General features: G+C 47.0%; 1 protein-coding gene across 1 annotated transcript in view; it reads right to left on the bottom strand.

Moving 5' to 3' along the window:
• The window catches only part of LYST (lysosomal trafficking regulator), a 3,942,656-nt gene that overhangs the window by 3,810,154 nt on the left and 110,366 nt on the right, over positions 1-22,136 (bottom strand). Inside the window, exons 2-3 of the mRNA XM_069606985.1 lie at positions 16,192-16,257; positions 14,615-14,819 (exon numbers count right to left, since the gene is read on the bottom strand). Of these exons, the coding sequence (XP_069463086.1) occupies positions 14,615-14,812 (198 nt within the window). The 5' untranslated portion in view covers positions 14,813-14,819; positions 16,192-16,257. The remainder of the gene's footprint in view (positions 1-14,614; positions 14,820-16,191; positions 16,258-22,136) is intronic.

Here is a 22,136-nt window from a genome sequence, read left to right as displayed (position 1 = left end):
CACCAGACACAGAGATTTAAACAAAAGCCGGCTGGCCACGGGAAGCCAGTGCAGTCTCTTAAGCAGAGGGGAAAGGTGAGATCCAAGAGGAGGGCGAAGTATGGAATGGGCGGCATTTTGCAGCAGTTGAAGCCTTTGGTTCAGATAACGGGGCTGGGCCAAATAAAGAGAGTTACAATAATCAAGAGTGCGGAGAACCAGGGCTGCCACTACCGGAGCCTGGCATTCAGCAGGAATAAAGGGCAGGCCTTTACGCAGAAGGCAGAGTTTGAAGTGACCGGCACTACATACACTAGCCACCTGATTATCAAGGGACAGAGAGGCATTTTTAACACCCACATTTCGGACCGATTGGACCGGAAGAGGAAGAGGGCCAAGACTCGATGGCCAAAATTGAAAGGTCCAAAAAAGTTGGGGAGATGAAGTACCCACAACCAGGACCTCAGTCTTACTGCCATTAAGTTTTAGCCAGTTAGTCATCATCCAGTGCCCCAGATACTCCAAGCAGCTCCTGAGCCATGCTGCAGTCTCGGCTTGAGTAAGATCAAGGCGGACGAGGATCTGTGTGTCGTCCGCAAAGAATGGTAACAGAAACCATGCGACTGGATGAGAAGCAGAAGAGATCTAATATAAATATTAAAAAGGATAGGGGACAGTGCAGAGCCCTGAGGAACGCCACCGAGGAGCGTAACCAAATCGGACCGGAATGGGGGGAAGAGAGATCGACTGGGAGCAATCAGACAAAAACGAAGTGAACCAATCAAGGACCCGGCCGGAGAGACCAGCGTTGGAGAGACGAGAGAGCAAGATGGAATGATCGACAGTATCCAAAGCAGCCGACAGATCCAAAAGCAGGACTTCTCCGACACCACCCTTGTCCACCAGACATAGCAGATCATCAAGTACAGAGTTCAGGACAGATTCAGTGCCCCTCCCAGGACGGAAACCAGACTGAAAAGGATCAAAAAAGTGAGAGGATTCACAGAAAGTTGGAGAGAAGAGGGGACACCAGTGCCTCCATCAACTTCAAAAGTAAAGGAAGAAGTGAGATAGGACGATAATTGGACAGAACATCAGGATCAAGGGAGGGCTTCTTAAGAAGAGGAACTACCAGAGCCTGCTTAAGAGATGGAGGAATGAACCCAAAAAAGAGGTATTAACAGTAGTGGTAATATGCTAAATCAAGTCAGCAGATACCTCCTTTAAAAGAGCAAGAGGTATAGCATCATTAGGAGATGCCGACTTCAATTTAGAAATAGCTGACAGTACATCAGAATTAGAGAACTGCGGAAACGAGGACCAGCAGGCAGTAGGAGAAGGACAGACAGTAGCAATTGTAGGAGCTGTGATCAACGGCAAGCCAGCCTTTATATGTTCACGAATGGTGGAGATTTTTTCGAGGAAAAAGACCGAGAGAGTCACACAGGCCCTAGACGGAGGGAGCGAGGCCCTACTGTTCGAAGGAGAAGAGAGAGATGAACAAGATCAAAGAGGGCCTTGGGTTTATTAAGGGCTAATTGAACTTGAACTTCTTAGCAGTAGTAAGGGCCTTATGATAGGCCAAGAGAGAGCAGCGAAAGGAATTTTTTGCTGAAGAGGAATAATCCAGACACCACTTTCTCTCTGCCTGACGGCAATGCAGTTTCAGTGCTATAATATCATCAGTGAACCAGGGTTCAGGAGTGCGAGTTTTAGGTTTACAGAGTTTGATAGGGGCCAGCAGGTCAACCGAAGCTAGGAAGGTGGCTTCAAGCTTAAGTAAAGAGCAGGCCACAGCGTTGCCAGAGTTAGCTAACAAAGCAGAGGTCAGATCGAGACTAGATACTCTCAGCCAGCTGTGTTTAAGGACAGAGGGTTTAACAGGGCAGGGGGGGGGGGCCTGGAGGGGGTAAGTGAATGATATCAAAAAGTGATCAGACCAAAGCATAGGACTGACAGAAATGGAGGAGAGAGCAGCTATAGGGGCAAAAACCAGATCAAGGATGTTCCCACGGATGTGGGTAGGTTCAGAGATCCATTAAGGGAGACCCAAGTCCTGCATGGAGGACAAAAAGTTGGCAACCGGGCACATAGAGACAGTGTTCAAGGGAAGATTAAAATCTCCGACAATGAGGAGACACAGATGTTTAACTTGAAGCTCGAGCACAAGATTAGGAAATTGTTCACAGAACAAGGCGTCGTACCCAGGTGGACGGTATACCACCAGAACAAACAGAGTGCACGTAGGGGAAATCATAATGCGGCTTAGAAATCATAAAATTTTTAGATTGTGATCAGGGATAGAATAGGAAACCCTAAATTTAGTTTTAAAAACAAGGGCTATTCCACCACCAGGGTGAGATGAAGGGCGGTCCACATGTATATATCATAATCAAAGGGGAGGGCCTGGACAATAGCAGGACCAGAAGACTCTGTGAGCCATGTTTCAGTCAGTAGCAGTCGATCAGATTGACTATTAGCAATAAGATCATGACATTCCAATGCATGGGCCGGTAGCGAGCGGGTATTAAACGGGGCACAGCGAATTTCAGCCGTAGAGCTAATTTTAGAGATAATAGATGTAACCTTAAAGCCTGTAAGCCAGAGAGTGTTAGTAGGGGCAAGAGTGAGCAGCAACTTATGACCATAGGCGAGAAGGCAAGGGACTGCGTGGGCCGAAGGGTCCTGGGCGTCCTGTAGCGTCCGTGCACGGACGGGCACAGTGCCACGCAAGTGCACCTCCCTAGCATCACTTCTGCTCCTCCCATCCCAAATCGCAGTACAGACCTAGTACGTCTCCCCCTTACTGCTGTGGGAACCCACGTGCCCATGAATGATGTGATCGGGGCACCAATGTCTGAATTTCGCTCATTTATTGATCCCTAGAGTGGGGCACCTGCAGTTCAAATAGGACGACTGCTCTTCAGTCGCGGGCAGTACTGCTCTACATTTTTACCAGGCCTCTTGGCATTAGAGACCCTGTAACCCCACCATGCCCTCCTCACATGAATTTAACCTTCCAAAAAGGCACATCCCTACCCTTCCTCTCTGGACCCAACATTTCCTTCCAAGCTCCTCTGAGCTCTGCAGCTGGACTCAACTGTGATGTCAAGGCCACAGGCAGCAGCACTATCGCTAACTTTTTTTCTGGGGGAAGGAAAGGAGACTTGTCTCCGGATTATGATTATGATATGGCATTTATAACGCACCTATACACAGGTGTTTCAAGGTGCGACGAGGCAAGGGAGGGGGACAAGGGGGACATACAACGATCCTACTAGGCCAGGTGTCATTCAGATTGCGCAAGTGCATGGGAAGGGAGGAAAGGAAAGTGCAGTACATGGGAATAGATAAATAAAATAGCGGCCAGCATGTTGCAAGTGCAAGGGTAAGTGCGGACATCAGCTATCGAGGTCTGGTCGGGGCACTGTAGGGATACAGAACAGTCCCCGAGTGTGGGGGTTGCCAGGTGGGCAGTGCAGGTGTGTGACACTGGCAGGAGAGGGACCTAGGCCCGGGATCAGAAGGGTGTCCAGGTAGCCGGTGCAGTACCGGTTTCAGCCAGGAGGTCAGCAGAGGAGAGGAGGAGAGGAGGAGAGAAAGCAGAAGCAAAGAGAAAGGTTTTGAGGTGCTTCCGGAACCGGAGATGGTTCTCCTCAAGTTTAAGGGAGGCAGGGAGGCTGTTCCAGAGGGAGGCACCAGCCGAGGAGAGAGATCTACCACCAACTCTATCTGGGCCAAGCCGCAGCTCCATGTTAAGCAAGTTTCTCATATTTTGAAAAACCCATCTTGTAACATGCCCTACAATTCATCATGGCGGAAATTTTGTTACCTTAGCCCCTGGACCTCGTCTTTACCGCAACACCTATGGGGCCAACTCCTGCGCCTACCTATGTCAGCTACCTACTCGCACATCCCTTAAAACATAACACCATACACTACTGCTAAATGCAAACTACATCACCCTAACCTCTGCAACCGTGACGTGAATACATTGTTACTCTTTCTGAATGGCTATATGGTGTTTCTAATATGTGTGAAAGCTAACTACAAACAGATACATGTGCATTTTGCCACGCCAAAGGGAACTGCGACCACTAGGCCACCTGCAAATATATTTTTTGCAGTCTAAATCTCTTCGCATGCGTGGGACGTTGCACTTGAATCCCAAAACTATTTACACCTTTCATGCCCCATCTCAGAAAATTCAAGCAGTTAGACATCATGTGCACTCTGAATCAAATCTATGGTCTCCTAAATCACACACAGAATCCAACATGCAACCCATAACGTCAGTCTATATGAACAAGCAACAGCCCTCCCATTCCAGCACACACAAAACTCAAGTAAAAAGAGAAAGCCAATCCCCAAATGAGAATACGCATGAAAACTGCACACAAGAGCAAACATTTTAAAAAACGGTGGTGGTGGCGGGGGCGGTTAATATGGGGTGGGCCACTATCTGGACAGTCAAGGAGAGAAGAAAAGCAAAGGTACCATCATATTGATATGACCATGTACACCGCCTTCAGAGAGCACAGAGACCAAGTTAATCAATACAGACAAAAATAAGGTTAGGTGGAGCAAAGAAGAAAACCAGCCAACAATCATCCCACATCTACCAACAAAACATTGAATAAATAAAGCCTAAACAAGAGGCTTCAGGTGGCAAACGCAGAAAAAAAATATAAAGTAACATTTTAAGAAGCCAATGTGTTTGGCAGAGTATTTACAATTCACTGGTGAGGTGTCCTTATCTTCTGGTTAAGTCAAAGCCTAGACTGGCCTTCAAACCAGGGAGTGCAACTTAAAGGTGCTTGGATGGACGAAGACAGCATTGAGCTGCCTTAAAATCAGAGTGAAGGAAAAAGACTTCCTACATGCAACCATGTTCTTACCAGCATTGTAAGACCATCCCATACTAATAGCTTCTTGGCCTTTCTTTGTTAGCAACATAAGCAGAGGATAATAAATTGCAAAAAGAATAAGATTCTAGAAAGTGTTTTCACTTCTCTGATGCGCTTTGGGCCGCACTTTTCTCTCTGAATATGTAAACGGATGCTCCTATGATATCCCAACAACCAAAGGGTCACGTTTCTAGAAATGCGACAGGGTTTGGAGCAACTTCAGGCAGTTAATGCTGTGGTTATTGCATTTTGTGTGTTTTTCAAGCTCTTCTCCATGCTGTTGTATGTTGGACTACTTTAAATAGCAAATGTATCGATTAGGTCTTCAGAATGGATTGCTAAATTCTCCTTTGTAATTCTAGATTCAAAGGATAGTGTGAGAAACCTAAGGGTATTCTCCCATGTAGACCCCTAGAATCCTCTACTCAGGTGTCTAGGGGACAGCCATCGCTTTTGGATCCCAACCCTGAGGGTGGACAAGCGAGGGACAGTCACCTGGGTAGGGGAGGCCTGGGTTGGTCCCAGGAGAAATGAGGTATTCCAACAGGACAATAGGTGAAGAAGCCAGAAGTCTTTATGGGTTATGCAGGTCCCATTATCCCTAACCCAAGAGAGACAAACCAATTATCCCAGAGCAACCACAGGGGAAAGGAGAATACAAGGCACGACAAAGACAATCTCAATTCCAATGCTATTTTCTCTTTGTTCAGATCACGGAAAGGGTTATATCTGAAGATAAAAAGTACAAAGGAAAGCACGAGTAAGAAATAAAGACAGGTAAGTGATCAGAGTGGTCACGCTTATGAAAGGCAAAGAGCCTTGGGTTTTTCGAAAGCCTCGGATTCTACCCCATGAAAGGATTATATGTGAGAAACACAACATATATGGAAAAATACATCCTGACCAGTTGAACTTGTATGTGGAACTAGAGGGGCCTAAGCTTGGGGAAGGGAACCCTGAGAGGCCTATTGAAGAAAGCAACATGCATCTGGATACAACTGACTGTTTGAGAGCTGGTAGGGGCCTGAATTTTCCCCTCCCACTTAAGCACTCCCTTGTGCACACCCGCCTGAAGAAGCCTTCTGTGGGATGTTCCTGTCTGGCAAACTACTGCCCGATCTCTACCACTCCGTTCCTTGCCAAACTCTAGGAAAAGATGGCCATCTCCCAGCTTACTCACCACACTGAATCTGTTTGTTGTCTCCATGAGTCTGGCATCAGAGCAGCCAGAGGCACGGAAACCGCTCCCCTGAACACCCGTGAAGACCTGCTCACTAATCTCGACTCTAATGTTCCTTCTGTCCTCATCCTCCTTGATCTTTCCTCTGCTTTCGACATGGTCACTCATGCCATCCTGATCAATTGTCTCTGTGAGAACATGGGTATCACAGATCAAGCGCTGGCTTGGTTGACCGCCTTCCTCCTGGACCGAACCTCCCAGGTCCAACTTGGGTTCTTTACATAACCTCTCTCTCCATGTGTGGTGTTCCCCAGGGCTATAACCGCTCACCCTTGCTTTTCAATGTTTATCTGGCCCCTTTCGCCCATCTGATCTCCACCTTATCCTCCAACTTTCAGTGTTCTATAGATAACACTCGGCTCTCCTCTCCTGCTCATGCCTGACTGTATCCACAATTCAGGAGTGGTGCACCTCCAACGATCTCAGCCTTAACAGCAGTAAGACTGAGATTATTTTCATTGGGACCTCTGCCCTCACTTTGCCGCTTTCACTCTGACCGACCTCCTATGGCACTCTCCCTGTGCCTTCCTGCAAGGCAAAAAGCCTTGTGTCATCTTCGGCTCCACGTTCTCCTTCTCTCCTCACATCACAGACCTCTCTAAGAAGGCCCACTACCAGCTGCACCTCCTCAGAAGTATTCTTCCTTTTATCACTTTCCCCCAGAAGCTCACCATCTCCAGAGTCCGCATTCTCTGTAGTATCGACTACTGCAACAGCCTCTTTGTCAATCTGCCTTCCTCTACTCTCCGCCCTCTGCAACTAATCCAGAACAGGACTGTGAGACCTGTACTTGGCCTCAAGCCCAGAAATTGTATATCTCCAGCCCTGAAATCTATCCACTGGCTCCTGGTGGGTGTAAGGATCCAGTTAAAGACACTCTACATCATCCTTAAGGCCTTCTGGGGCCGGGGCCTGCACTACATCCAAAGCTCTCTTCCTAAACACCTTCCTTCACCAGACCTTCGCTCAGCTACTTACAACTCGGAGAGTCAGACGCTTAGCCAGGCAGAGAGTAGCTGATAGATCCCCCCTCCTCCTCCTCCTCCTCCTCCTCCTCCTCCTCCTCTGCAGGTGCATCCCTCTGGAATGGCCTCCCTGCCACTTTCAAACTTGAGCAGGACCACCTCAGGTTCTGGAAGCAGCTCAAGACCTTCCATTTTGCTTCTGCTTTCTCTCTCTCCCCTGCTGACTGACCTGTCTGCTTTGCCAATGGGTGCCTGGCTACCCTCAGAACCTCAGGGCACCGGGATTCTCCACGACCATTAGCTCCTGTCCTGCCTTCTAGCCTACCGCGCACTTAGGGGCTGTATCTGTAACTCTACAGTCCCCTGCCCCCTTGCACTTACCCCGAGCCATCTGTCCTGGCAGCACTTACCTAGAGCACTTGCTACCCTAATTGCACTCCCCCCCGCTTCTCCCCTTGCACGATCTGAATGACACATCGCCGAGTAAGATTGTTTGTTTTGTCCTCCCTCTGTCTTCCCTACCTGATCTTGTCACACCTAGAAACACTTGTGTACAGGCGTGTTATAAATGACTCATCATATCATAACCCTAAAACGCCCAACCAGATTGGAAATGTGTTGCTTTTCTTTATAGTGTTGAAGGGCTTGAAGCTGGGGAAGGGAATCCCGAGAATCTTCAAAAGGAACTGTGTTGCATTTCTTTTGTGGTGTTTGGAACGTGAATAAGTTGAAGCTTGGGGGGAAGGGAATCCCAAGGAACTCAGACACTGAAAGGATTTGAAATCACGGCAGAGGCCCTGTGGAGAAGGCCTTACGAACAGCCCAACGACCAAATTGCACCTGGTGAGAAGACAACCTGAAACCAACTTTGGTTTCCCACTTTTCTGCTGAACCACTATTTTTCCTTTTTAAAAGACTTCCTGTCACATTTTTGTAAAGAGTGAGGGCATGCATAGGTTTAGACACAGACTTATTTTGGAAAATTAGACAGCGACGGCCATTAGAAACATCAGTTAAGGGAACCATCCCTTTACAGTTAGGGCCAGTCAGGCATTACACCAACCCAGGATCTTACTAAATAAAGGTTTCAAGTAAGTTAGAGGAGTAGTGCGAGAAGAACTTCTAGGAAGAGGGAGAGGAATATGTGGGCGTGGTAGAAAGTAGACTAAGTTAGGCAGAGTGTCTTTAAGCTACAATTCCAATACCCCTTTAGATTAATGACCACTGTAGAGTATTGGGACAGTCTAGGAAGTTCATGAGGTAGTCTAGACATACATGGAATCCAGTCTTTAGGTCTTCACATCCAGCGTAAGGTAGAACTTAGACAGTAGAAGTCAATATCTACTAACCTGGGATAGGGAGGATGTGCTTTTCTAGACGAGACGACAAACCACCATAGGACCCATTAAAATCATAATGACCCTTGAATCGTCGAAGGGTTTGAATATTAACAGGAAAAAAAGGCACATATTCCACAACTCTACACCAAACCATATATTTTTCCTGGTTTAATCTGTAATGTGTGATTTAGCCAACTAATACAAAATCGTTATTAAAACATGCAACGTGCAAAGAACAAGTTACTTTCTTACCTGGTAAAGTTCTTTCGATGGGATGGTCCGACGACATATTCCATATCTATATCTATGACATGTAATCACCACAGCTGTGCTGCTTCGGAAACTTTTTTCGGCGTCTGCGTCCTGCGTCGATGACGTCGATGCGCCATCGTCGAGGACCTCCTCCGACGTCCGACGTCATCCGATGTGATAAGTAGGACGCACGACGCCCGTAGCCTCAGTTGTAGTTTTTTCCCCCAGAACGTGTGACATAAGTCAACTGCCAGTCAGACACAAAGCCTTGCGGAACGTAAGCTGCAATCGCAAAAGAAATTCTGCAGCGGGGAAGGCAGGGCGGGAGCGATATGGAATACGTCGTCGGACCATCCCATCGAAAGAACGTTACCAGGTAAGAAAGTAACTTGTTCTTCGAGGGGATTGGGTCCTCCGACGTATTCCATATCTATGACAGACTCCCAAAGCAGTACCAGAGCAAGGAGGAGGGAAAGAATTTAGAATCAAAATTTAGAATAGCCAATCAAATAGCAGAGCAAAGGACCGCCTTGCCAAAGGCCAGATCCTGCCCTCGGATGGAAATCGAGGGAATAGTGACGTACAAATATATGTACTGAAGCCCAGGTGGCTGCATCACAGATGTTGCGAATAGGAACACCCCTCTGCAGGGCAGTAGATGCAGCCACACCCCTGGTAGAATGGGCCCGCAAGCCAGCCGGTGGGTCCTTACCCGCCAAGCGGTAACACTCCGAGATGGCTAAAATAATCCAGCGAGACAAAGTCTGTTTCGTCACAGCTTGCCCCAAACGCTTTCCAGCGTAACCAATAAAGAGTTGATCGTCCACTCTGACCCGGGACATGCGTGAAACATAAAATCTTAAAGCTCTCCTAGGATCAAGCCTATGGAGCCTCTCCTCTTCCTTACCAGGATGCGGAGGAGGATAGAATGCCGGAAGAACAACCTTCTGGGCCAAATGAAATTCCGTCACCACCTTCGGAAGAAAAGAAGGACGAACTCGAAGGACAACCCTGTCCTTGTGAAATACAGTGAAGGGTGGCTTAACTGAAAGTGCCTGTAACTCACTCACTCTGCGAGCGGAAGTAACCGCAACTAAAAACACAGTTTTCAGAGTTAACAGCCTCAAAGGGCAAGAATGCAAAGGCTCAAACGGAGCACCCATAAGAAACCTAAGAACAAGGTTTAAATCCCAACCGGGCACCAGGAAAGGTGACGGAGGGAACACATTAGTGAGCCCTTTCAGAGACTGTGAAATTAAAGGGATTTTAAAGTAAGAACACTCTTCAGACGAGCGCTTAAAGATGGACAGCGCCGCCAGGTAACCTTTAATGGTACCCACTTGCAAGCCCCTGTGGGCCAAAGAAAGTAAAAAGGACAGAACCATGGGGATGTCACATGCAAAAGGATCCACATTCTGAACTCTGCACCAGTCGCAGAACTTACGCCAACGGTACAGAGACTTTGTTGCTGGCCTTCGGGCCGAAAGCAACACCTCCATCACGTCTTCAGGGAGGTCCCAATCCTTATACCTCAACCTTTCAGAAGCCAAGCGTGAAGGTTGAGGGATCTGACCTCTGGATGGAGAACCTGACCCCCCTCCCGTGAGAGCAGATCGTCTCGGTAGGGAAGACGACGTGGAGGGCAGATGGACAAGTCGAGAAGGTCCGGGTACCACGTCCTCCGAGCCCACGCCGGAGCAATGAGGATCATCCGGGAACCGAACTTCCGTAACCTCCGCAGCACTTGCGGGATGACGGGGACTGGAGGAAACGCGTACAGCAGCGGGAATGACCACTCCACCACAAACGCGTCTCCTAAGGCTCCTTTTGGAGGAAATTCCCGCGAGCAAAACCTTTCGCATTTCCGGTTGACACCGGACGCGAAGAGATCCACTTGAGGGGTCCCCCAAAGGGCGAAGATCTCCAGGAGAATCTCCTGAGCCAACTCCCACTCGTGAGAGATCGCGCTCTGCCTGCTCAGAGCGTACGCCGTCACGTTTTCGTCTCCGGCAAGATGAACTGCCGAGATCGAAACTTCCTGCTGGATGGCCCAGAACTCGAGCTGCATCGCCTCCCTGCACAGAGGAAGTGACCCTGCCCCCCCCTTTTTGTTGAGGTGGTGCATGGCCACTGTGTTGTCCGTCAGGATCAGGACATTCTTTCCTCGCACAGTCGGCAGAAAAGCCTTCAGGGCTAGCCTGACGGCCCTCAGCTCCAACAGATTGATATGGAGTCTGGACTCCGACGGAGACCAACGACCGCTGACTGTCAGCCCGTTGGCATGAGCTCCCCATCCCGTGAGGGATGCATCCGTCACGATCGTCACCTCTGGCCAGGGAAGCCAAAATGGAGCCCCCTTCATCAGGTTGCCTTCGACGGCCCACCACAGAAGGTCCTGGGCGACCGAGGGCGGCACCTGAACCGGGTCCGACATCCTGCCGGAGGACTGCGACCATTGCGTCTTGATTGCCCACTGCAAAGATCTCATCCGCAGGCGAGCCTCTGGCACCAGAAGAATGCAGGATGCCATGAGGCCGAGCAACCTCAAGAACTCGAACGCTGGGAGCGTCTGGGCATGCTGAAACGTGTGCACCATCTGCTGAATGTGAAGAGCCCTCACCTGGGGAGGAAAACACTGCCCCAGGGAAGTGTCGAGCACTGCTCCGATGTACTGGAGCCGCTGTGTTGGCGTCAAATGGGACTTCTTCAAATTGAGGGAGAAGCCCAGCCTGTGAAGGGAGTGGCAGGTGACGGACAGATGATCCAGGACTTGCTCGGGAGAGCTCCCCCGGATCAACCAATCGTCCAGGTAGGGGTAGACGTGAATCCCCCCCTTGCCCGAGATGCGCTGCCACCACCACCATGAGCTTGGTGAAAACCCTCGGGGCGGAGGTCAATCCGAACGGCAGGACCCGAAACTGAAAGTGCGAGTCGCCAACCGCGAACCTCGGGTACTTCTTGTGCTTGGGATGGATCGGCACATAGAAGTAAGCATCCTTGAGGTCGAGTGACACCAACCAGTCCTGAAGCTGAAGGGCCTGGAGGACTTGAGAGAGAGTAACCATCTTGAACTTGTCCTTCCTGAGGAGTTTGTTCAAACCGTGCAAGTCCATGATGGGTCTCAATCCCCCGTCTTTCTTGGAAATCAAAAAATAAGGGGTATACCATCCCTTGTTCCTCTCCGCTACAGGCACCAGTTCTATGGCGCCTTTCTCCAGCAGGGCTTGAATTTCCTGTGCAAGGAGTGGATCCGGACTCTGCAAAGAGAGGTTCCCCGGTGGATTGTCACGAGGCCTGTGCCGAAAGGGAAGACAGTAGCCGTGGGCTATGATCTCCAGAACCCACACATCTAAAGTAATGGCTCGCCACTCTACAAGATGCTGCGCCAGCCTTCCCCCAACCGGCGAACCATGGGACATGGCCTCATGACTGAGTGGGAGCGGCTGCGGCGTTACCTGAGGGCAAAGAGGCAACTGCCCGAGCGGCCTTGGCACCACGGGTACCCTGTCGTCCACCTCTGGTACCCCTGCGTTGGCCTCTTTGACTGCCAGCTCCTCTCGCTTTACTGAAGGACGAGTAATAGCGAAAGGAACCACCCCTCCACTGCTGTCCCCTAGGACGAAAAGGCAGAGGTTGGCGAACTGCAGCGCCCAACGACTTCGCTGCAGCTTTTGAGGTCTGCAACCTCTCAAGGCTCTCGTCAGCCTTGCTGCCAAAAAGGTGTTCACCGTCAAAGGGCATGTTGAGGAGCCGGGACTGCACATCAGGAGCAAACCCCGACTTCCGCAAACACGCAAACCTGCGTATCACGGTGCTCGCCGCCATGGACCTACTGACGCATTCAGCTAAGTCCAAACCCGACTGAACGGACTCACACATGGCATCCTTACCATCCTGGACCATAGCAAGGAAACCATCCCGTTCGTCCCCTTCGGGAATATGTTCAGCCGCTAACGCAACACAGTTCCACAGAGTGTGCGTGAAACGAGACAAGGCACAAATGGAGTTGGCCGCTTGAAGCGCCATACCACCAGAAGAAAACACTTTCTTCGCCCAGCCATCAAAACGTTTGTCGTCCCTATCAGGAGGGATGGTAGGGTACGACGCCTGCTTTGCCGGGGCCGTGGCCGCCTGCACCACCAAACTCTCTGGAGTGGGGTGCCTGGTCAAGTAGCAGGGGTCGCTACTGGCTGGACGGTATTTTCGCGACAAGGATCTGCCCACCGCCGGGAGACTCTCCGGAGCAGTCCAAGCTGCCGCCACCCTTCTCTGTAAAGCCATATGGAACGGCAGTACCGGGTCAGTTGGGGGACCAACATCAAGGATGTCCGTCAGATCATCCTGCACAAACTCCCCTGGGGGAGCAGACCATCCCAAGTACTCAGAAACCCTAGCCATAAGGCGCCGGTACGAGGAATCGGCATGAGAGCCAGGCTCAGGCCTACAAAACTCCACCTCCGGAGAGGTGTCCAGTCCACTGGCATCATGCAGTGACTGCCTCAAATCGTCAAACTGACTATGGCCCGAGACAATTTCATCTGGAACCTGACTAGGAACCAGGCCATCAGAATCCTCATCCGCCTCTGAAATATACTCCAGGTGGCGAAAAGAAGGCACCCGAGAGTGCTTGCTCTTAACCAGAGCCTTCCTAGGGGGTTCTCCCGTGCCACGGGGTACCTCCGACACGAAAGGCGTCGAGCGAATCGGCGCCGGCGTCGAGTGAACCGGCATCGGCGTCGAGGAAATCTGCGGACACGTCAGATGCAGCGCCTCCAGCATCGGCGGTGTCGACACAGCCCTCGAAGCCGGAGCCCCGAGCGTGTCCCTCGACGACCTGAGCGTCGACGGCTTCGACGACTTCCTCGGAGCCGGAGCCTCGAGAAAACCTGTCGACGCCCTCGACGCCTCAGACGTCGATGTCTTCCTCGAAGACCTCACAGGTGCACACGGTCTCGAACGCGTCGAGGACCGGGACCTGGAACGGGTACGTCGAGAACGAGTCTCCTTGTCCGAACGGGACCTCTCCCGTGACTCATGCCGACCACTCTTGCGAGCGGTGTCTCTCGACCTCTCACGGCCGACCCCACTCGGGGGCGCGGACGGCTTAGTACCCTGCGACTCAAGAATCGCCAGCATTTTCTTCCCGAAGGAAGCCCATTCCTCCGGCGTCGCACGGCTGGTGGGGTAAGCGACGTGCCGGGCAGAGTCCTCCGAAGAGGACCTGGAAGACGACCGGTGTCGGCGCTTCCGAGAATGCCTCGAAGAGGCTGAGGAGTGGCGAGACCGACTCCTAGAAGGAGACCCACGAGACTTCCGACGATGACGCGGAGAGTCACCCCTCGAATCATCCGTCGAAAGCCCCGCAGACTTCGACTTCCGGGGCTTGGACACCCGACCTACCGACAACTTCTTCTTACGTTCGCGTAAGGCTTTGGACGTGAGCGACTGGCAGTCGATACAGTCATCCGTGTCGTGGGCCTCCCCGAGGCACCAGAGGCAGGCGTCGTGCGAGTCCGTCACCGACATCTTGGACCCACACTCCCCGCACTTCTTGAAGCCCGGACGCGGGGTCGAAGACGAAGTAGAAGACATCTTCACACGAAGGATTTTCACAAAACGAACAGGTTCGAAGAACCGAGAAGAACAGAACTCCAAAGAGTCGAGGCGTTTAACCGAGAAACACGAAGCAACACGTTCGCGGAAAAAACGGAACTGAGGCTACGGGCGTCGTGCGTCCTACTTATCACATCGGATGACGTCGGACGAGGTCCTCGACGACGGCGCATCAACGCCGAAAAAAGTTTCCGAAGCAGCACAGCTGTGGTGATTACATGTCATAGATATAGATATGGAATACGTCGGAGGACCCAATCCCCTCGAAAGATTGTTTTATGGTTTAACAGTAGATGGGAACAAAACAAAATGAATTACCTGATCTATAATGATGCCATTTAGAGCCTTAAGTAACACAAATCCTCGACCTTTTAAGAGGTACTGCCCAAGAACAGCCATATGACTTTCGTCCTCTTCTTCATCCATGGTTTCTGCCACTTGCAGAAGCCCTGCATTGCAGAGTCTGTTAACATCAGTCAAGAATTCACGTGCCAATGTGTTACTGCCGCTGTTCATGGCTGCGCTGAAGTGAGATACAAAATAAATACATTAATTTGATTAAGAGGGAAACGTGTAATCACTACAACATGCAGAGTGAGAGAGAGAGAGAGAGAGAGAGAGAGAGAGAGAGAGAGAGAGAGAGAGACGAGCCTGCCCGTGCCCACCTATATTCTTAAGGGATGTAGCAGGATAAAACATGGCAATATCCGACGTTTATTTCACTTCTAGTAGCGCTTTAACTTGGGTACTGTACAGAAAGCTTCAAACTACACAAAACTAAAAAGCAAAACTAGAATCACACAAAGCAAAACAAGTCAAAAACAGAAACGCAATGCAGAGCTGGCGTTTCAACTATATTTTAAACAAAGCAAACGAGAGAGTCAGACGGCCAACTACTGGGAGATAATGTTATGAACGTAGATACAGGAAAAATAAACTTAAGCAATGATCTCCGTTCATGAGGGCATCCCTGAGCAGCAACGTCACAGATGACACTGAACGCCGCAAGTGGAACGAGGGTGTTTAAAAAAGGAGTCGTTTCATGTTTTTCATTAGAAATAATAACGGAGCACAGTGACAAAGTGTGTTCAATTGTTAAAGTTCTAATCTAACTTTAGCCAGTTAGCACTATAGTTAGTTTGGATGTCACTGTAAAGTGAAATGCATGCCCGTTTTCAATCTTATATCTGCAACACCCTAGCCTGTGCATGTCATGATGCTCTCTTGTATACATCTGGAGATCAGGGCGCACAAGAGTTTAATTGATAACTTTCCATCTAAGATATTATGCAGTTCATTACGTGATGGGATTTCATGTGCTGCAGGTCAATTCCTGGCCACACAGGAAGATGAAAACTAATAATTGATATTCATCAAAACCATTGTTGAAAAAGACAGTGCACTCCCAAAGAGGTAGTAGCCTCTTACGTTGTTAAATCTCAAAATATATTTGTATTAAATAACATTTAAATCAGTTCAAAATAATACACACAATGTAGAAATAAATTGTAACGTCCTTCTGTGTCAAAAAGATTATTCAAATGAGCAATTAAAAAAATAATCAAATTTCGCTCCTTCGTAAACTTCACAGAAGAGTTTCTTTGTTTAAGTATACCATGTGATTCATCAACTACAATGCTCAGTAAGTTACAGCCTGGTGTCACAATGCAAGTGGTACCACACTAACGAGACCCAAGTTCCCTCCTTATGGTGCTTGTATGTAACACCTCACTACGCGTTTCGGGGTCAAACGCCCCTTCTTCAGGTGTAGCTGTTACCAATAGTAAGTCTGAAAAAAATGTAAAGACATCTGTTTCAGTGATTATTCTACCCATTGTACAATGTTCCAAAACATGAATCTCTACTTACACAGTATTCAGTATATTAACACTAACCTGGCTGGTATCCTTGTCTCTCAATACCATTTATGCTCGCCCAGGATCAGGTACCCAAGTGAAGAGCTGAAAGAGATATGGTAGATGTTCCTCAGTTTATGTGGTCCCAAACATTAATATGTTATTTCAAGAATGAAACACTTCGCATTCTTTGTAAATGAAGGCCTACTTTTTAAAGTGGGTATTGCGCTGGTGAAATCTTGATAAACAGTTAACCTCCTTGTCACTATCTCGGTCTTCTCAATCTGCCTATTATTCAATCTGCCTATGAAGGCCTACACACTTGTGGCAAAGATGTGAAGGTAAGCCTCTGTGTGTGTACGTCCAAAGGAGACTCGACACGTAGCCCTGACGTTACGGCATAGGTGGAGAAAAGAAAACAACCGTGGAACAGAGGCAGGAAGGCAAAATGAATGGCAAGAGTAGGGTAGAGAAAAGAAATCCCCCGAGGCTGCCAAGAGCGTCAGATCCGAACGTTCAGATAAAAGGACTGAAGGGCGATGCACTTGTTGGGGCTCAGGAAAGTGGGTCTAGAGCCATTTGCACACTGGCCCTGCGTATATTTTTCTAAAAGGACACCGTTTTTGGATGGCACTAAAAAGTGCTCCTGTCCTGTCCTGTCCCAAAGAACAGAATATCCCACAAGTATGGAGGAAAGGGAATGGGACGTAGGAGTATGAGGGTGAGCAAATGATTTGAGAGGAAAGAATGTAAGAACAGGTGCAATAGAAAATAAATGATTGAAGTCTGCAGTGTGTTAGACATTTGTAACACCAGACCGCATTCAGCCATTACTCTAGTCAAAAAGGCACAATATATAAATATTTTTTTCCAATTCCAGTTGTACCGAATTATAGTAAACTGCACACCTGCCCTTCAACACTGGATCCACACCTCATGCAGCCCTGACCAATGGGAAAGAAAGAATATGCAGTACACAAACATTCAATCAATCAGAAAATGCACAGGGCTGTTACTTTTCAGCATGACAAAGCGCTTTCCACACAGTTCACAGGTTTTTCAAGTTAAATGTGTGCAGATTCCTCATTTAAAGCGAAAACATGCACATGAACATTTCCTGAACTTCATTCTCTGGACCTGCTAAATCTGCAGTCTAAAAAATGTGGGTAAGCGCTTATAATGAAACAGAACATGCTAAGGTTACAGCTCTCTACATCCAGTCTTTCTATCAAAGTTTCTTCTAATAGTATACAATGACAAGGCATTACAGTCCTTTGTTAAGTGCATGAGCAGTGCTTTAAGTGGAATGAAAAAGTGGTGTGTGTAGGTGAGTTTTACTCAAGTCCACCTGTGGTAGGACTTCAGAAGACTCACTCTTGGGTGTCCAGGGCTCCAATTCTTATGTTTGATCTGAACTAACCAAAAGGTTTGGTAGCAATGGACGAGCAGCAAGCTTAGTCTAGGAAGGATGGGAGTTTTGGTCACCTCCCCCACTTCCTGACCTTTCAAGCACTCAGAGAGCATTGGCAGGCTTTCGCAAGGAAGCACGCCAAAGACAAAATAACCATCAAGATCTGCCCCATCCAGCTACGTACAAGATGGCTCAAGAAAGGAGAAGTCATCAAGAGTTGGTGATAAAAGACAGACACCATATTAGTACAATGGGGACCCATTTGTCCCCGATTGCAGCTGCGACAGCAGCCTTGGTGTAGGTTTCACGAAAATCATTAGAAAAACTCCTCTGCCACCAGCCACTCAGATGAACTTGTCACTATAGCAGGAAAGTTACATTGTATCCCCCTGAGCACTCTACATAAGGTGTGATGTGCTGATTCCATAAAATAAAAATAAAATCAGGTAGGATAACAAATATACCCCCATTCTTGTAAATAGTGAAATCACAAGGAAAATTAAAAGGGCAGCTCAAAATGCTCCCAGCAACACTGCACAGAAAGTGTTGTGTGCTGCAATAGTACATTTCAGATGCCTTAAAAAGGTGGAGAAAAGCATGACTCCGAAATGGTTGAAAGGGGTTCCCAAAGTTAAAGACTGAGTGAGTGTGGAAAAAGGTTCCAGCTTAGTCAGGATAACTGGTCAATAAATCCAAGAGTCCAGCAAAAAGTGTTGGGGGGGCCCGGCCCACAAGTGGGGAGAATTATGCAGAAAGGTAAAATTCTACTTAACAGCGTGCCTTTGAGGAGAATTTAACCTAGCTGCAAGGTCATGCACCAAATTGCAGCATGCAGTGAAAACAACCAAGGATCAAAGAGATCGTGATTTGCCCAGGATCACATAATTGCAGACAGATGAAGCAGAGATTTGGGACCAGGTTTCCTGTTTCACCAGTTTACAAATCATCGGTTACCAATTGTTTCATTAAGTTAGACCTCAAAATGTGCAAAACACATGAGAAAGACATGCAGTGTGCTGTGCATACATGCAGGAAACTGAACAGGGCGAGTAACTTCTTATGACTGGCTAATGAGCTTGCAACTTGAAATGTGACCCATAATCAAGTGTTAATGAAGTGCTTTAAGTGGGATAAAAAGGTGCGTCTGGAGGGGCCTCAAAGTTGGTCATGGTACTTGGATATAACTGAAAACTTCAAACTTCTTTGCAGTGGTACGAATTTTAACAGCTAGTGAATATAAGTTGAAGCAATATTTGGAGTTGCATAACAGCACATAATTTGGTCTGGTGGAAAAGCAGAGATTAGTTTGCAAGTCAGCAGGAAACAGTCAACTGGCTCAGTTTACCCCCTCTTTTTGGTTTATATATAACATTTAGTAATGATGGTGCTATTCACTCTGTTTTGCCACATTTGCAGACAAGGCACACATGAGAGTGATGTGTCCATGTTAGTCAATATCTACCACTCTCAGTTGCATTGTGCAACGGTCATAAACGATGGACAATTTTTCCTGACTGAGACTGGACACAACATATCACCTGGTTGACTACTGGATTGGGATTCCAAATATGAACTTGTCACGGTTGGTGTTAGGCAAGATACATCTGTGTTGAAGTTCGGAGAACTTTTGCTTGCATCATGCACTGCCCTTAGTTACAAAATGTTACAAAATGTGGACAGGTGCCATGTATGGAGTAACTTGAAATTGTGCATCCTGCTGCATAGAGTACAATAACCCTGTGCTGCATTTAAATACTCCACAATTCCGTTATGTTCAATGTTACGTCAATGTGGTGCTGTCTTGCAATCCCATTGCCTCCCTACTTCACTTGTATCTGCCATTCTTAGTCCTGCACTAATGTAAGGCACAGTGCAATAACAGTGCCCAGTTAACAATACATGGTTTTGTACAGAGTTTGTCAAATGATGTGCTTGAGAATGGCAAACTACCAATAAAAACAAAAACAAAATTACATCCAAAACATTTATCACATTTGTAATATGGTGACATCATAGATTAAATAGACTAATGGAGGAAGATTCAAGACAAAACATAGTATACTCATCAACCCCAAAGCATAGCCTAATATATTATTCCCAATTTCTCTCAATTATATTTGGATAACAAATCGATCACAGTTAATCAGTCTATCCAAAGGGGGATAAGACAAACACAGTACTAACGAGGAACAGTAGTCAACTAATGCAAGGACAATGGTTTCAAGCCAAGCCAGTGAATTCCAAAATAAAATCTGACAAAGTAACAAACACATAGACATATAGCGTTTAGGCATATAAATCACCGAAAGCCTGCCAGATTGAATGAGATCAATCGAACATCTGTTTTTTTCAACCAAGATACTTTCTACCAGGTCTTCATGTTGGGGAATATCAGATTGCAGAAGCTTACATTTTCACTTTCCATGGTGACCAGTATAAGCAAGGAATAATCTTCTGTTGATTATAGCGCAAATCCACCTCCAATTTGAATTTTTGACTTTTCAAATTCTTACATATATTCATCCAATTACATTCACAGCCTGCTTCTTATTTCAAATTCCCAAATGTGTTCTGGTCTATTCACAAGGGATTCGGGAGCAGAGGACATGTGTCTATAACTCGTTGATGCTGAGAAAGCACTTTTCTGTGATGGGAAATACAGTTCAGGAGGGTCATGGATACTAGCATTTAGCGAAGATAGAATGGATGCGATAATTTAATCTTGATACTTCCCAGGCACGTAATATGTACTTGAAGCGTAGAAAGCAGAGTTCCATTTCCATTTTGGATTTTCTTGAGTTTCCATTCCCTGCATTTTGCCAAGAATGCCATTGCAATATTTGATTATTGGATGTAGTTGCAGGGTTCCTCCATATGCACGGTTCTCTAGATTACAAGTATTTTTCTTCTGTAATTTGGAGTATTTTCATTAAATAATACATGGCAAATTGAAGGTGGAGTTTCCTCTGTTGAAAGATGTCAGTTTATTTATAGGAGGCAGTCCAATGGAATCAGCGAGTCATTCTCTTTCTAGGATTTACCCATGTGGGAATGTTTTCTGAGGTCGCATTAATCCAGTGATGGATGATGTGCAGAGAGAAAGCTGCATTGTATTTTCTTAGCTTAGGAAAGCCAAATTCTCCCTCCTTCACAGGCTGCAGTAGACAGGATTTCCGGGTGAGCTCCATCTTCCCATGAATACTTTTCGAATTTCCTTAAGTAGATTCTGTGACGGGGATACAGCAAGCGTGCTAAATACAGTAATTTAGGCAAAATAGTCCAATCTTCCCCCATAACATGAGGTTTATTTTGAACCACCTATTACACTTATTTATAGTTTACTATAGATATTATCCAATAAGTGTATGTCTCTTGATACATATTTCCCTAAATAAGCAAATGAATCCTTGGCCTTATGAAACTCGCACCTAGGAATACTATTTCTGAAGCATGTCCGAGTAATTGGGAAGATTTCGGTCTTGGTCTTCTCCACTTTGAAATTCTACAGACCCAAAAAAAAAATATATATCACGCTATTGAAGGAATTCTCTGGGTTCAAGCAATCCTCTGGGTTTGGGAGGAGTAGTAACCAATCATCCGCATACAACAATATTTAAAATGTATACCCTTCATACTTAATTCCCTGTACATTTTCATTCAACCTAATTGCTGTTGCCAATGGTCCAATAAAGATGTTAAGAAGGAGATAGTGGGCATCCCTAACTGGTTCCCTGTTAAATCTCAAAATCAGATGTTAACCCATTTACGAGAATCTGTGCTTTTGCTCTACTATATAAAGCTAAAAAAAAAGCCAAACACCACAAGGTTAAAATGCAGTTTTTCCCATACAAATTTCTAATAAATCTAATTAACTCTGTCAAATGCTTTTTCTGCACCCAACCCACCTCCATCAAGGGTTCTGGTATGTTTCGATTTAAAGATCAATCACTTGTCTTATATTAGGACTATATTGTCCCTTAATGAATCCCTTTGATTTTTGTGAAATATTCAACATATTCTGAAACTTAAATAGGAGTAGCGAAGATTTATGTTCAGTCTTCCTCATTAATACAATTTTTCTTACAGATACACAATTCTTTTGCAAGTCCAGTTATTCGGTTACACTTTATTTATTTTACCTCTGTGTGGCTTTCACATATTCCTGCAATGTTCCCCAAATTAATTGCCGCAGCTGTTCCGACATATCCCTCCTCCCTTTCATGTACATAGGTCAATTCTCTGAGCCATTCACATAGTGTTGGGGCGGATTTGGATTTCACTGCAATAATGTACACTTCTTTTCTATAACACATGCCATGTTGAACACTCTACATGTTTTGACATTAAACTTTCCAATATCGCCCAACAAATATTTAAGGGGTAGGAGGGATCTTCGTCATTGCATGTAGTGCCTCAGGAACTTCCCTCCAGCATAGTGTCACTTTTGGACAGCACCAAAACACATGAATTGTGTCTGCTCCCTCTGCCACACATTTCATAATTGTGTCCGATATCCCGGGAAAATCGTGCTACCTTTGCTGGGGTGTAATGCAGTCTATTTAGTACTTTAAGT

The sequence above is a fragment of the Ambystoma mexicanum genome, chromosome 4p, assembly GCF_040938575.1.
Source record: "Ambystoma mexicanum isolate Mex_15411 chromosome 4p, UKY_AmexF1_1, whole genome shotgun sequence".
Lineage (NCBI taxonomy): Eukaryota > Metazoa > Chordata > Amphibia > Caudata > Ambystomatidae > Ambystoma > Ambystoma mexicanum.
This window is presented reverse-complemented; position numbering and strand designations above follow the sequence as displayed.